We start from the raw sequence: 14,970 nt of genomic DNA, 5'->3' as shown, positions 1-14,970 counted from the left end.
GAAGCATGAACAAATGAATCCGAGTAACCCAGCCTCCCTCAAACAGGGGAAGCAGATCAAAGAGCAAGTCAGTGTTGGTATCTGAATTCAGCACAAGTTACACTTACCCAAGAGACAGCGGCCAACTTTGGTAACTGGCAACATGTAAAGTGACTACCAATTTAGTACCAATGGCTTCTGTGCTTGGTGGAAGTAGGCTGCATGGAAGTACGTGTGGTTGTAAGGAAAGGGAAAAGCTATCAAACTTCCAAATCAGACGGATGCTAATAAGTGCCCCCAGGGTAGCAAATGAGAGTGCTCCAGAAATACGACTGGGAATACAAATTTAAACAGGGAATCCAGATAAAGTGGGCTTCTTAAAAACATCTTGGTTCACTCAAACCTTTCTAGAACAAACCTTCTTTTATATAAGCGGCATGTTGATTATAGATGATACCTTCTCCTATTTTACAAATTAAGAAATACTGAAAAGTGGCCAGCAAAGTTTATTAACTTGGCATCTACTTAAAAAGAGAATTTCAGTTTTAATTGAATATGTGTATCCATTCTCAGTGCTTGGGAAGTGATCACGCTGGTCTGTAAACAACCCAGTCTTTTTTTTCTCCCCCTTTAATTCTTTGGAAACTCATCACTTTACAACTACAGTAGCTGCTTTGCTCACGCTGCAATTGTTTGTCAGCTTTAAATTAACATTCTCGGATTGATGTTCTCTGCTTCTGACTTGAATGACATACTTCTTTTCACGGATCTATTTATTCCAAGCCCAATTTTTGCTTTTAACCACAGCGTGCAATATCGAACATTAGAGCCATGTGAGCTTTGTAATATCCAAACTGCGTTGGAGTTTGTTATTTTTATCGATTTCCTGGGAAAGCTCAGAGAATGAGATCTTATTATTTTGCTAAGTCTTTTTTTTTTTTTTCCATGTTGCCATGCAGCAGGGACCTCACCATCTCTCACTCCAAAGTCTCGGAGCGCAGAGAAGACTTGAATTATATGAGACGTCTCCGATTTCTGCTCTCCCAGCTGGTTTTGGGTGGCTTTCTGGGGCTCCATTGAGCTATTATTCATCCGTTGATTCTTGTTTGCAAATGCATTCGTTTTTGCCCCGACACCCAAAAATTAAAGGCAGAAGGTGAGTGAAAAACAAAAGAACAAAATGTCCTTAGTCTGTCGTTACACATTTTCATGTAATCTCTCCATATAGTTTTTTAGTTCTTTGCACTCCCCAAGGTCCATATCCTGGCAAACCCATTTAATATCATCCTCACTGCTCATCAGGATGGAGTTGACAGTAGGGCACCCATCGTCAGAGGAAATGGTGGTAAAGGTGGTGAATTTAACTCGTTTCCTCTTGGAGGTAGGAGAGGTGGTCGGTTCGCTCTTCTGCTCCTTCCCGTCAGTGAACGCAGACTCTGGTGACCTGAAGACCTGGCCATTAACATTTTTGGGGGCATTTGTGTTGAGGAGATACTTGCTCTCTTCAAAGTCCACCCCTCTGTCAATGGCTGTAATGCGTTCATCCTGTTGGGATGAGAAGTTAATGTGATTCTCCAGAAGCTCTGTCCTGTTGCTCAGCCCAACCCAGTCATGAGAGTGGCTCATGCCTTCTTGTTCTTCAAAGGGGACCTGCTTGTGCCTGTACTTCAAAGCAAAGGTGACACAGTTGATCAGGAAGACGAGGATAGCCAGGCAGAAGACCCCCAACAAAGCATACATTCCTATCTCCAGATCACTGAGCCCCCTGGGTGTCTGGACAAGGTCATTCTCCTCCAAGTCCCCGTTGTTTCGTGGCAGGTCCACCTGTGCGGGGAAGCTGGTGAAGTCTATTGGGATGTTCTGCAGGTGGCTGTCATCATCCAGAAGACTTTCTCTGTCATCTTTTCTGTTTAAAATAGACTGGTCAGTGGAGGTCCTTTTGCCTTCCTCTCGGCCCACCGAGGAGCTGCTATAATATTGCCCGTCTGACCTACCTCGTTCCTGCAGCGTGCTTTTCTGACGCCGGTCACTTGCATGGTTTTCCAGGTGGACGCCAGCCCCGCCAAGCCTGCTGTCACTGATGTTCGGGTTGGCATCGCTCTGTCCTCTTCCTCTTGGATTTCTGGCACGACTCGCTGATCACCATCTCCACTTTCACCAGGGCCCCCTGGCCTTCTGTCTCGGCGGCGATCACAGGCCATTTGAATTTAGGGTCATGATGAATGGAGACCACCTTCTCATCCAGAGACGTAGCTGTCAGGGAGAAGTCTTTGGCATCATAAATATCCAGGGGCATAACGGCTCCATCACTGAACTGGATCCAGCAGCTGATGGCTGCCTCCTGTTATGCGTGAAACAAAGGCACGGAGAATAAATATCAAATCAGCCAATATGCTCTTTTCCCCCCGCCTCTCTCTACACCATTTATAACCTGGAAAGAAATAACAAGGCTGAGCAAGAAAATTAATTTCTCACAGAGATGTTAAAAAATACTAGTTTTAATCACTCACTGATAATAAGATTTGTTTTCCCCGGAGGTGCTAAAAGGAGCTGGGTCCCCTGGGCTCTGCGGAGTCTACTTCAGCACGATAATAAATTGCATGTCAAAAGGCATTACCAGCTACTGGGATCATTTACTGCTGTTATATATTTAAATGAAAAAAAAATTCTATTATTTCTAACTGCTTAAAATACAAAGTCTCCTCTTGTTATACCTAACAGATGTTAAAATCGCCTAATCTAGCAAAGAAAGCCGCAAACGGCTCCGGGTCTTCCAACTTTGATTTTCCCTTCCAACTAATATATGCTTCCACACAAGCAGGGCGGGTGGGTGCGTCGCTACTTTTACTTGTGGAAAATGCTCGAGGAAATGTTCATGCCTGTTAACAATCAAGAGCAAGGCAATGCTGCACCTTCCTTCTGAATTAGGACAGGACGATTTTTGCAAAACCTGCAAGTCACAATGGAGGCACTCCTCTTGAATCCAGCAGGGGTAGGGCAGAGCAGTAATTCTGCATTGTAGCCACACAGACAGATATTAAAAAGCATCAAGTGTTTGGGGAAGCTACAACTTGTGGCTACTGACAGGACCAGTTTTCAGAGAGGAGGCACTTAACAATTCCTGAAAATTACACTCTGGAAGGGTCTCCAGTAGGCAGTAAAAATGGAGATGCACAGCACTTTTGGGACCTCATGAAAGTTTTGGCCTACACGCGTGCACATTAAACCAGATTTTCAATTGCTGTAAAGCAACACAGCTCCACTGGAATCTATTCGTAGCAGGCAAGGAACTACCCTCTTACTGCATACTGCTGTTATGCACGTATTTAAAGAGTGGATGACAGACCTGGGGGGAAACACAGGCTATTTGTTTGCATTTTAACTCAACATCAATTTGGAGAATTAATCTGTGCATCTTTTTAATCATGTTGATCCTATCAGTGGTTTCCCTCTCCAGGTCACAGGTGATAACAGCTTACTGTGTGCAACATCTATTCTGGTTTAAATAAGGACATCATTCTGAGATCTTTACTCGGGTAAAACTTCCAGTGTCTTCCATGGGAACTTTGCCCGTGTCTTTATTTCAGGGCTGGGCTCTAACACTTTTCTAACACTGTCATAAATTCTGGCTTTGTGTTTATTAATCTTTGGATATTTCCTGAAGGCCACACAAAAATTTATGGCCTCAGCTCCTATCCTCCCTTTGTGCTGCTTAAACCAGCATATTCGTCGAATACTTTTGCATTGCTCTGTCTATTGGGACGTTGCTCTCAAATGTCATGTGCGAGGCAACGGGAGCAATCGGATGTCGATCAACCCTGGCTCAATCTTGCAAGGGTGAAGGGTACCCATTTCTCTTTCTGGGTGATTACATTTTTGCCAGCATTCCCGTTGTGCCTTTGCACCCAGAAGACGGATTCAAGCAGACTTGCCTTCCTGGAACTGAAATGTCAGAGCTGTGCAGTATGCTGGGACTAAACGCCATCAAACCCAGCTTTGAGCTGATTACAAGGTAGTGTGTTTCGTTCCCCATGTCAGCAATGGATTAGCTCGCTGGCCTTATTTCTAGCTGTGTAGCATCGATTTCTTAACTCTTGGAAGACTATGGGAACTTGATTTTTATCACCCTATAAAGGCAGCAGTCTGGTGTTATTTCTCATCCAGCAGCTCAAGGATGAGGTGCTGGTTATGAATTAGAGCATCTCACCCGTGGGCCAGAATTTAAATGCATTTACTCTGAGCTTTAGTTTACCTTTAAAGTTCAAAACCCAAGTTTAAAGGTAAGGGTGTAATTCAGCTTTAATATATAGCGTAAACCCCTTGATGAACAGGGTTAAAAAACCCAGAGGAATCCCAGATGCAGACAAGAGTGCTAGAAAGAACGAAGATTAACCAGCACCTGATGTCAGGAGTTTTCAGACTCAATGAATTGTGTGAATGCTGTCAGGGCAGAGCTGCTCAAGGGCCAGCTCACGGGCGGATGGTGCGACTCAGAGATTATGACCGAGAGTGGTTGGACCACAATCATTTATCATGGAGCAGCGTGGAGGATTTTCCCTTTTTCTCTCTCGGTGATGGACTGTTGCATGTTTGTTTTATTAGGTGCTTCGATAGGATGGGGAGGGGTTATATTGCTCATTTACGGTGTGTAATTGGGTACCATGGGCAACCTCATGTTATTTATGGGATGTGTCCTGGAGAGATGAAGAGTTTGAGCATTGGCTCTTGGATTATTGTTTCACAGACATACTGCTGTTTTGTCTTTTTATTAAGGCACCTGGTGACCTTCAGATGCAAACACCTATAAATAAAATGACTTATTAGAATAATATGCATAAAAGGCCACCAGATCCCACCAGTGTAGGTTATGTTGAGTCAACTGGGTCTCAGAAACGGCTTCCCATCAGCATGCAGCATACACACGGGGGACTGGTACCTGCTTCGGGGACTGAAGAAGCTCCTGTGCTACTGCTGTGGCAAAGATGGCCTTATTGCTTCCTGGGCTGAGCTGCAGGGAGAGGGACAGTCCAGTTACCAGCTGGACTCCCAGGTCTGTGATCGTCACCTTCTCATCCAGGACCGTCACAGTCTTCTCAGCCAAGATGGCATCCGAAAGAGGAGACAGGATCTGATCAGGAAAATCAGTGTTAGCACTAGATGTTTTTGTACAGGCCCTTTACACCGCGGGAGCTACGTTAAGGCCAATAAACAATAAGTAATGCTGAACGCTAGTGACTGGATTTACTAAAAGAACATTTACACAATGTTAATGAATGTTCAGTAGGTTAATGGATGGTTTACAAAGTGTTACTAATCCACAGTGAGTAGACAGGTGGTTGACAACCGTTGACTGACGTGCTTATTGCTGTCTATAGCACGTGCTAGTTGTGTCTGTGATATATACCCGTCTATCAGCAATTTATTAACTCTTTAGAAACTATTCATAAAAGTAACCTCCATATAAAGTGCAGTCTAACCAATGACAGAAAGTTCTTTGGGTAAATATAATATTTTTTATTAGGCCAAGTCAAATAGTTGGAAAAATTCTTTGCAAGCCTTTGGGTACAAATACCCTTCATCAGGCTGAGGTGATAACTGACTATTTGGGGTAGAGGCCTGGGGTAGAATAATACTCTGTAATAAAGGTAAGCTCTTCTGACATATGATTTGCATATCATGTGCTTCCTAATCCTTACCCTCTGGAAGGAAAGGTTGATAATACACTATGGAGAACAATCTTGACAATGGGTACAAGAACTGCAAAGGAGGCTCGTGTTGACCCAAAAGGATCTGGACGCACCGAATAGGAGAGGTCACCAGACTGAGGCATCACTTTTCAGAGACTCGGCTGCGTTTAACCACCCTCGTGTGGCCGGCTAGTATTTGCGGAGTGTGTTCTTTAAATATATCTTGCTATCAGGTTTTTCCCTTGGGATTCCCTTTTTGAAGTCACTTAAGGTATTTGTGTGCCTCTATAGGGAGCAGTGCACATCCCAGAGACACAAAGGCTTCAAAATAAAATCTTCATAGAGGCTGCAGTGAGTAGGAGCCCCCAGCGCTCACTTTCCCAGTACTGGCAATGTGTGTAGTAGAGGCAGAAATCCAGCTTAGAAGTCTGAGGTCCTGAACATCTTTGAGGGGCTACATTATCTCCTCACTGGCTGCAATGCCTGCTTATAGGTTTTACAGTTTGGAGTACATATAGGGAATTTATCTTTCCAGTTCTGGACCCAGTGTCATCCTCTTGATGCCATGGTCATCTTCCTAATCCAGTATATATAGGCTATCAGACTAGGCATCAGCAAAACTATCTCAGACCTCAGCCCTCCCATGGATTCACTGTGTGGCTTTAGGCCACTGACTTAATGTCTTGCATTTAGACAATAGAATTCATTGTCCCAAATTCTTTGCTAGAGTTAGTTGTCTTAGATGCTCATTTTTACCAACAGAGAGTTGTCCCAGTGACACTTATTTTCCCCTTTTCTAAAGCAGTTTGAGATCCTTGCATGGAACGAGCCATACCAGTGCCGCCTGCTGTTATGGCTTTGTTACGCTTCTGAAATATTCAGAATATTATGGCTTTGTTAGTATTCTGAAACATACCTGTCATCTCAATATGTATAACACACACCACTGGCATAGCTATTCATACTTCAGTCCCCATTCTTCATCCAGCCCTACTTAGTATCAGCTTTAACATTCTGCTATGTCAATTTAGGCCTTGGCTATATTAAGTTTTTTTGCCAACTGGTTCCCTTGTGATATATCAAATAGTGGATCTGGTTTCACAAATCTGTTAGACAAATGTAGTTAGAAGCAGCCTCTGCAGTTACACAGGCTGGGATAAAGTTACTTCCAAAGCTTGCAGTCCATTTACTTCTGAGCGGAGGCTGCTCAGGAGCTGGGAAGAGAAAGGAATCTCTCTCCTCTTCTAGTTCAATACACGAGTTGCCCATTGGATGTATTTTGGAGGTTTTACATCTGCTGAAACCAATGGCTTCTGCTGCCAACATGATACCATTTGGTCAGGACTGTGTTTCTGTGTACAAGTGTAAAGGAGGAGAGGGACAGCCCACGAGCCAGTTTCCCTACCTGAATCGTTGTCATTCCAAGTTCCTGTCCGATCAACACCTGCCCTCCTTGCAGCTTAGCGATTCTTGGCTCCTCCACTTGCATGAAGTCACTCACCAGGTCCGTGATATCAAGCTGCCAGTCAGAGCCCAGCAAATAGCTCAGCTGCCCGCCTGGGTCTGAGGGCTCAGCTACAAACTGTGTTAGGACCCGCACCATGGCATGCTGGTATTGGAGGGCGCAGCCTCGTCCCTTCCGCTCGTCCTCCTCTTCATCATCGCTGTCTCGGGCTGGTCTGGCAAGACAGCAGCAGCGAGAATCATGCAAGTCACCGCAGGGAATTGAACATCTACCAAGAAAACTATGTGGGGCTGCATGCAAGGCAAGAGACTGCAGGTGTGGGCTAAGCACTGGGCAAGATCTGCAACCTGGGAGTTAGATTGAGTGGCATCTGCTGCAACTCCTCCACCCTGCACAGGTAACTGGGGTTCAACCCCTGCAGCTTTTTCCTCCAGGATATTTCTGAGATCTGTCTAATGTTTTCATCCAGAACGTCATGGCTACCCACTTGGATTACCGCAGCTTCTTGATCTCCTTTCTAGCCAGCAGTCCCACCCCTGGTCCATACAAAAAGCATCTGCCGTGGTCATCTTCCTTTTCACCCCACAACCTGCCACGGCCCTGATTCCTAAATCACAAAATTACAAAGTGTCCCTTCCCTCTCTCATGTGGATTCCCAGAGAATGACTAGCTATTCCTACTACTAGTTACTCCCTTTGTTCAAGTAACAGTTAGCGTAGTGCATCAAAAGGATGGTCATGTTTGGGGGTGTTCATATGATGGACCATTTGAAGAGTGAAAGGATGATTTCACTGTTAAGGTAAATGAATGCTGCCCCAAAGAGCTGGATTGTTCCCCTGCACCTGTCACTGGTTGCTCTTCAGGTTGCTTAAACCAGACGTTTTGCAGATGTAACTAAAGACCGAATCAATGCATATCCATAAGGGAGCAAAATCTTAATCATGACTTCCTAATGTTTAGATACTTCTCTGCAATCTTTAAATGTCTTTAGTAGAAGCTTCAGGGACTCCTCATTTCAAGTCAAAATTCTCTCTTCTCCCTCCTGGGCCTTTTTGCCTCTTATCATATGACCTGCTGGACCCTGTCCATGATATTTCTCACACATACACACAGAGACACACGCACGCACACCTGTATGCTATCAGTGAATGCATGGAAACCCTTCTCTGCAGACGCATGTAAAGCCATTCCTTCAAACCCTCTACCAAAACCACTTCTGCTGTGATTCTGAGAAGAGTCCAGGTGATAAGTGACGTCTTTCAGGGGAAGATAGGAATAGCTGGCACCTGTTTTATTCATCTGTGCCAATAATAATTAATACAATTCTTAGTGTATATACATTTAAAAATTTAGCTCGTCTATCCTTCACGTATCATTTTTCTTAGCTCCTTCTTAGCCTAGCTTGTTCGCTGTATGGGGCAGAACCTTTATGGGGCAGATATTGGACCTACATAGTTCATAGGGCAGTAAGGTCTTGATCCAGAATGGGGCCTTCAGACCCTAGGGTAGCAGAAATATGAAATAAGTAAGTAATACAGTAATTTATATGCTCAATAGGCATCAGTAATAGATTAGTTCATTGGACACTATATAGCAAGGCTCAGACTAGATGGAGCTGGTCTTTGGTGACATTTTGCGTTCCTCAAATGAAAACCTTACTGCGCCAAGAGGATACTTCCCGTCAAGTTGCCGGCAAAATAAAAGGAAATTGATTTCCGGTTCAGAATCTGTGCAGTCTGGTTTCCGCTGCCCTAATCAGTCCAAAGTGACAGCCTACTGACTGTACTTCTGGTGACCTTTTGGTTTACACCAGAATTGTATTAAGCCCAAATGAGTGTATTCAGATTTCCCAGCCCTGTCAGTTCCTTGGCAAGCTCACACCCCAGATTGAATATTCTCTAATGAAACCTACCTCTTATTAGCGATGATGGGAACCCTCCACCCCTTGATCTGATTTAGTTCTGTGTCAGAGACCTCTATCTGCAGCGGGAGACGAGGAACCCAAACTGTCATTTCTAATGGGGCGCTGAGATGCTGGTATGTAAAATTAATGATGACATTCACTTTGCCTTTCATTTCCTTCCCGTTGACAAAGACATAGTCACATCTGTCAGAAACCTGCAAAAGGGAGAAAGCAAAAAAGAATTAATGAGTCTTTCCACAAAATTATAAAGCACACCACATGCTGAGGGAGGGAGAGGGGGGGATTTAGGTTTAAACCAGTTCCAAAATCCAGCTCGCAACAACAAGGGAGGTGCCTGCTTTGGCCTTAACGGTCTTTATAATTTGGCACCATTTTAAGAAACAGACTTTTCTTGCCATTCATATTTCCAGTTAGCTGAGATAAAAGAACAGCTCTGTTCTAGCCTCAATTTTCAGCCCCAGCACACATCTCTGGCTCTGGTTCCGATTGCATTTATTTTAGTGTATGCCTGCTGAGTTATGGTCTCGCTCTCCAGTGGCCCAAACACACCATGCTTGTACTCCCCCTCCTCTGCTTGGAGTCCATCTAGGGAAACTGAGCAAATGCAGGTGGGGAGGATCAAGTGGTATAGGCTATTCAACAGGAGGCAAATTTCTATACCTAAAAGTGATATCCCAGAGTGACAATAGGCAGCGATGCCACTGACTCAGTTCCCTCTGAGTTGATACTGAGTCAACACCTCAGCATAGAGATGGGGAGCACCAATGCTTGCTGGGGTGGGTGCCATCTTTCAGGTGGGGCACAAAGCTGAGGTCCTGCTCACTCCTGCTGAGGTTTCGGAGAATATTCTGTTCATTTTGGTGCAATGCTCTCCGTCCTTCCTCTCTACTTCAGACCTGCTCTGATCTGTCCTGGTCCCCTTGCCCATTATTTCTTCAGCTTCTTGAGCAGCCCCAGCCATTTTTGTGTCATTACAGTTCTTGCTCTTTCTGCTATTCTCCCTTTCTTCTGTAGCTTCCCAAACTTCCACAGCTTGGATGAACTCTCACCGCAGTTCAAGTGATGTGAACACCACCTGCTCACCCTAGTCCCCTGCATCAGGGAGAAGTTGAGTGAACTGTAGGTTAGTCTCAGATGGCCCAGTCCTTCCATTTTCACCTTACTGGAAGTTTTGTCCAAGGAAAGACAGATGATTAGGTCCCTAACGAGAGGCAGTCAAGAGATATGGCTGGACACTCCTGGCCAGAGCAAAACCAATATGCCAGTGATTACTTTGGTGGGTCCACCTGGTCAGGGAGCTGCGATTCAAATCATTTTTTTGAAGTTGGGTGAGAATATGAGATGTCATTTCAAACTACTTCTGAGTTAAAAGGCGCTCCTATCTGAACCATCTACAATTCAGATCCTTACTGCAAGAATTCTAGGCAAAGATAAGATTGGGCTATGCCTCCTCCACCAATTTCTGCTCTCTCCTTCCCTCCTCCATGGCACCCAGCTTAGTAACCGTCTCCGTTCTCTCTTGGGGTCGTTGCTTCTCTTGGAAGAAGAGAGTTTCTACTCAACTATCCTCAGAAGACGACAGCAGTCCTTCCAAGGAGATGATAGTGCAAAAGATCTTGGGCAGGCAATCTTGCTGCAGTTGACCAAGCACAAACAAGGACCTCTGGTTCCTTTGAAGGACTGGTCAAGTTGGTCGAACCCTGAAAACGGAGAAGAAGAGTCTGGGACTGGACAGCTGATGAATGTCCCGGGCAGTCTCAGTGCTACCCTGATGTCCTTGCACATAAAACCTTAGACGACAACCTTTCTAGCTTATCCCTTAGGCTCGAGTAGTTGATTGTAGTCCTTTGATGACTAAATGGATTCTAAAGCAGTGCAGCTGGGGTCAACAGAGAACTGATGGGTACTATCACCATACACTCAGGAAAAAGGGACATCTGATGTCCTAAAGTAGAGTGTGGGAGTATATGCTGATATCTCTTCTGCAGGTCTGAAAAGGGGCTTACGCAATGTCCTCACCAAGCTGTCCTGATATCACTTTATTTATAACCTGCAGCGCTGGCCATCAATATTGTTGAGAGTTACTAAATCTCATGCAAGCGATTTAGCAGCTATTGCAAGCGTCTAGGTGAGCTGACAAGACCTGTTCATTACAGCTAGTTAAAATATATGAGTAAATGTACATGTCAAATAATTTATTAACTACCACTTTAAACTGCTGATGATCTGAAGGAATGATCTATTAAAACCCTGAACTCTTTTCACAATCCATTACCAGCCAGACCTTCTATTCCATTATGTGGATATATTTTAATATTTCTGACTCTAGAATGTATAATCTCACACTTATCTGAATTTAATGCCATTTTCAACTTTTCTCTTTAAATACTGAATGAATTTAAATCTTATTTAAAGATCGCCAGCTTTTGTGCCATAATTTGCATTCCTAATATTTATTATTTAAAATAAAAGATGGGTTTAATAGCCACGCTTTTCCCATGTTTTTTGTTGCTCCTACATAAAACAACAAGAAACCCAAAACTTCGTGAGTTCTGGGATATTAAATAGAGTAGTTCTCTACTTGTTCTGGGATATTAAATTTTCAGGCCAAGTCTGAGGTCAGGCTTTGTTGTTAGGCTACATTCTGCCCTTGCTAGCAGCTCCTATTGACTAAAATGGGACAGTAAGAGTAAGCAGCATCTATATGATCGTTTTGAGGTATCACTGCTTCACTTAAAAACCCCTATCACAGATCACACCCCATTATACTATTGAACAGACATGTCACTACCACAGAAAGCTCACAGTCTAGGATCATAGAGCACTTATGTTATATTATAAGTAACAGCTGCAAGGCTTGCTCGGCTGTAAGCGGAGTGGGTGAGCTGTGCCTGAGAACTTTGCAAAAAGGGGGCAAATAGAGGGTGCAATAGCTTTTCCAGGCAGGACAGTATGCTGTGCACAGTGCATGCTTTTTATCGGACCGTTTGAACTGTGACTAGTGCACCGACACTGCAAACCAAGGGCTCCAATTGGCTGTTAATATGGCAGAAAAAAAAGCGGAGAGGGGGAAAAGAGGAGAGGAGGAGCCAACTCCAGCCTGGAGAGAGGGGACAGAGACTCATTCCCCTCCAGAGAAAAGGGAGCTGAAGCCTGCTCAGGGCCCAGGGCATATCAGCCCATGTGGGGATCAGGGGGGTGGCGAGCAAGGGGGGCAGCGCAAGCGGCCAGAGCGCGGACCTGGTGGCACATGGTACCTCAGTTAGCAGATCTGCTTGATGGGGGGTTCCCAGAGCTACTGGCACCCTTAGGATCCAAAATCCGGCACATCATCTGGCCTAGCGTGTCAGCACGGGTTACATGTAGGACTTTGGAAGAGGCTCATGACTGAAAACATGAGGAGCTCTCATTCTGTTAGGGTCTTGGATACTAACTCCATATCTATTTTAACACTAATAATCCTGGGCACTTAAATGGGCACAACACCAATTATTCATGGTGTGCCGAGATCTCATGACGGGCACATCACAACAGGAGACTGGCTCGATGGGAAGACCCAAGTCCATCAGAGCATAGTGCTGGTGTCTGCTTTAGTTGTGGAAAACTGAGGCAGATGATAACAATCAAACTTCACTGAGGCCTGGGTCTAAGTTTGACCTGCATTCACACCTGCATCTCTCCCAGGAAGCTGGGTGGTAGAGGGACAAGTATAGGTGAAGAGTGAAATTTGTCAACCTGCTTTTGCTGGCGGTGATGAGATGCCACAGCTTTGCGACAGCCCATGTCTCAGGATGTGAAAACATCTATGGGGAAGGTTGGAGGGGTATGTCCTCTGCAGTGCCCCTTTGCTTGCTGTGCAGAAAAAGGGTGCTGCCTTAGAAGTACTACGCTCACATGAATTGCATTGTTCTTCCTACCTCTGTTTCACAGTATCCTGTCTGCCAGGGAGGAGAGCCCAGGACCTCCTATGCCTATTTCTGCTTTGGGTATTTCCCATGCTTCTGGGCATTGCTGGTTGCCCCAGTCCCCACATTGTCTGCTACACATATTAGGGTGTTTTTAAGCCTTCCTCAGAGGCATTGCGTGTTGGCTACAGCCAAGTCTGGGGATTTTGACTGTGGTGTGCCAATGCTCTTGCTGGAAGTTCCTGATTCATAGATGTTAGGGTCAGAAGGGACCTCAATAGATCATCGAGTCCGACCCCCTGCATAGGCAGGAAAGAGGGCTGGGTCTAGATGACCCCAGCTAGATGCATATCCCACCTTCTCTTGCGGAGGCTGAAGGTTAGAGAGTCTTGCCCCTCCACTCAGGATAGGACCGATTGCCAGATCTGGGGTCAGGAAGACATTTTCCCTAATGGTCAGACTGCTATGGACCGGTGCGGGAGGTAGCAAGGGGCATGGCCTTTTACCCGGGATCTCTTGAGCATATATTGACAACGTTTCATAGAAGCAGGACGTTGGCTGCTGTGGTTGACCTGCTTTCCGTGTGGCAGGTTAGGGTGTTAAGTCTGTGCCGTAGATGGGTTGATGGTCCTTTTATGTAGACTTTAGATTATGGGTTGTATAGGATGGTTTGGAGAGGGGTGTAGGGGGGGACTGGATGACCTCTTTCCAGCCCTACTTCTCTATGACTCTGACCTCAGGCACCAACCGGCAAGACTGCTCTTACGCTGTCACGTCTTGTTCCTTTGCCTCCGCAGGAGAGGATCTTCTACTCCTTGGTAGTGTTGCACTTTCCTCCCAGTGCTCCTTTGTGTTTTAAGTGATACTCTGGAAGTAGAAAAATCTCTCGTGTGCTAATAAGCTTCATGTGCTGTGCTCTGGCTTTCTCTTTTTTTTTTTTAACCCTGGGATGCCGGCGAGGAGAAAATTGGACAATGCCTCAAAGCACTTATTTTCACCTAAGACCCGGCAGATCAAAGTTCAAGTTGAGGTGGCCCTCAGGAAAATAATCGGCTTGGGAACTGAATGGCTGAGACACTGAACTCCACGCACTGCAGGACGGACACCGGCTGCAAATGAAAGGCCTTTAGAGAGAGGTGCAGGACGGACACCGGCTGCAAATGAAAGGCCCCTAGAGAGAGGGGTTTCTCTCTCAAGCTCAGGGCCGGCATATCAGCTTTCAACTGCTGCCTCCCTACAGCTGCTTAATACTAGCAAGACTTTGCACTTATGCATCTTAACTAATTAACTCAGCACCCTTAGGAGGCAATTAAGCAGGTATCCTCATTTCACGGATGGTGAAGCTGAGACAGGTTAAGTGACTCCGAAGGCCACAGAGCTGGGACTAGGCCCCAAGGAGAGCTTAAGTGTCCGTCCTACTGAGTGGAGACAGAGTAAGAGCCCATGCTGTATGGCACCGAATTCACAGCTTTGGAGGCCTAAGTGATGCAGTCTCTCTTCAGCACTGCTGAGAATCAATCGGTCCTCTGTGCTGTAGACACAGGCCTCTGCTACCCCCAGCCCTGCCCCTAGCATGCCCTAAACCTGGGGGTTGCAAAGGGCCTTAGGGGGCATCTTAACAGCTGTGTCCCACAACTAGATACGGAGCTTCTGAAGGACCTTTACGCTGCTTTTTTTCCCCTACCACCCAGCTTCCTGGGAGAGATGCTGCTAAAACATCTGGAGACATGGTAAGACTCTCACCTACTTACCATTCTTGATTTATACCAGTGTGACAAGAGAATCAGGGCCTCGGATTTTAAATTCGGTAATGCGCAAGCCATGGAGAGAAGAAAGGAAGTTGGCAGACAAATGGATTTCAGTGCCAAGCTTCAGCTGTTATAAACAGGGAGTGGAGGAAAAAATAAAAAGCCTCCTCGAGCTATTGTAAGAATGATTAAAGAAACACCTTGACTTTGCAATTTTAAGAGTATAATTCATAAAAAAACAAACAGATGCTGGTGGGCAGGG

At 45.4% G+C, this 14,970-nt stretch overlaps 1 protein-coding gene across 1 annotated transcript in view; it reads right to left on the bottom strand.

Annotated features, from left to right (window-relative positions):
- Nucleotides 1–52: 52 nt before the first annotated feature.
- LOC102373530 (transmembrane protein 132D) overlaps nucleotides 53–14,970 on the bottom strand; it is a 126,077-nt gene continuing 111,159 nt past the window's right edge. Inside the window, 5 exon segments of the mRNA XM_014527610.2 lie at nucleotides 53–2,079; nucleotides 2,081–2,320; nucleotides 4,916–5,107; nucleotides 7,072–7,345; nucleotides 9,044–9,249. Of these exon segments, the coding sequence (XP_014383096.2) occupies nucleotides 1,177–2,079; nucleotides 2,081–2,320; nucleotides 4,916–5,107; nucleotides 7,072–7,345; nucleotides 9,044–9,249 (1,815 nt within the window). The 3' untranslated portion in view covers nucleotides 53–1,176.

This window comes from Alligator sinensis, unplaced genomic scaffold, assembly GCF_000455745.1.
Source record: "Alligator sinensis unplaced genomic scaffold, ASM45574v1 scaffold628_1, whole genome shotgun sequence".
NCBI lineage: Eukaryota > Metazoa > Chordata > Crocodylia > Alligatoridae > Alligator > Alligator sinensis.
This window is presented reverse-complemented; position numbering and strand designations above follow the sequence as displayed.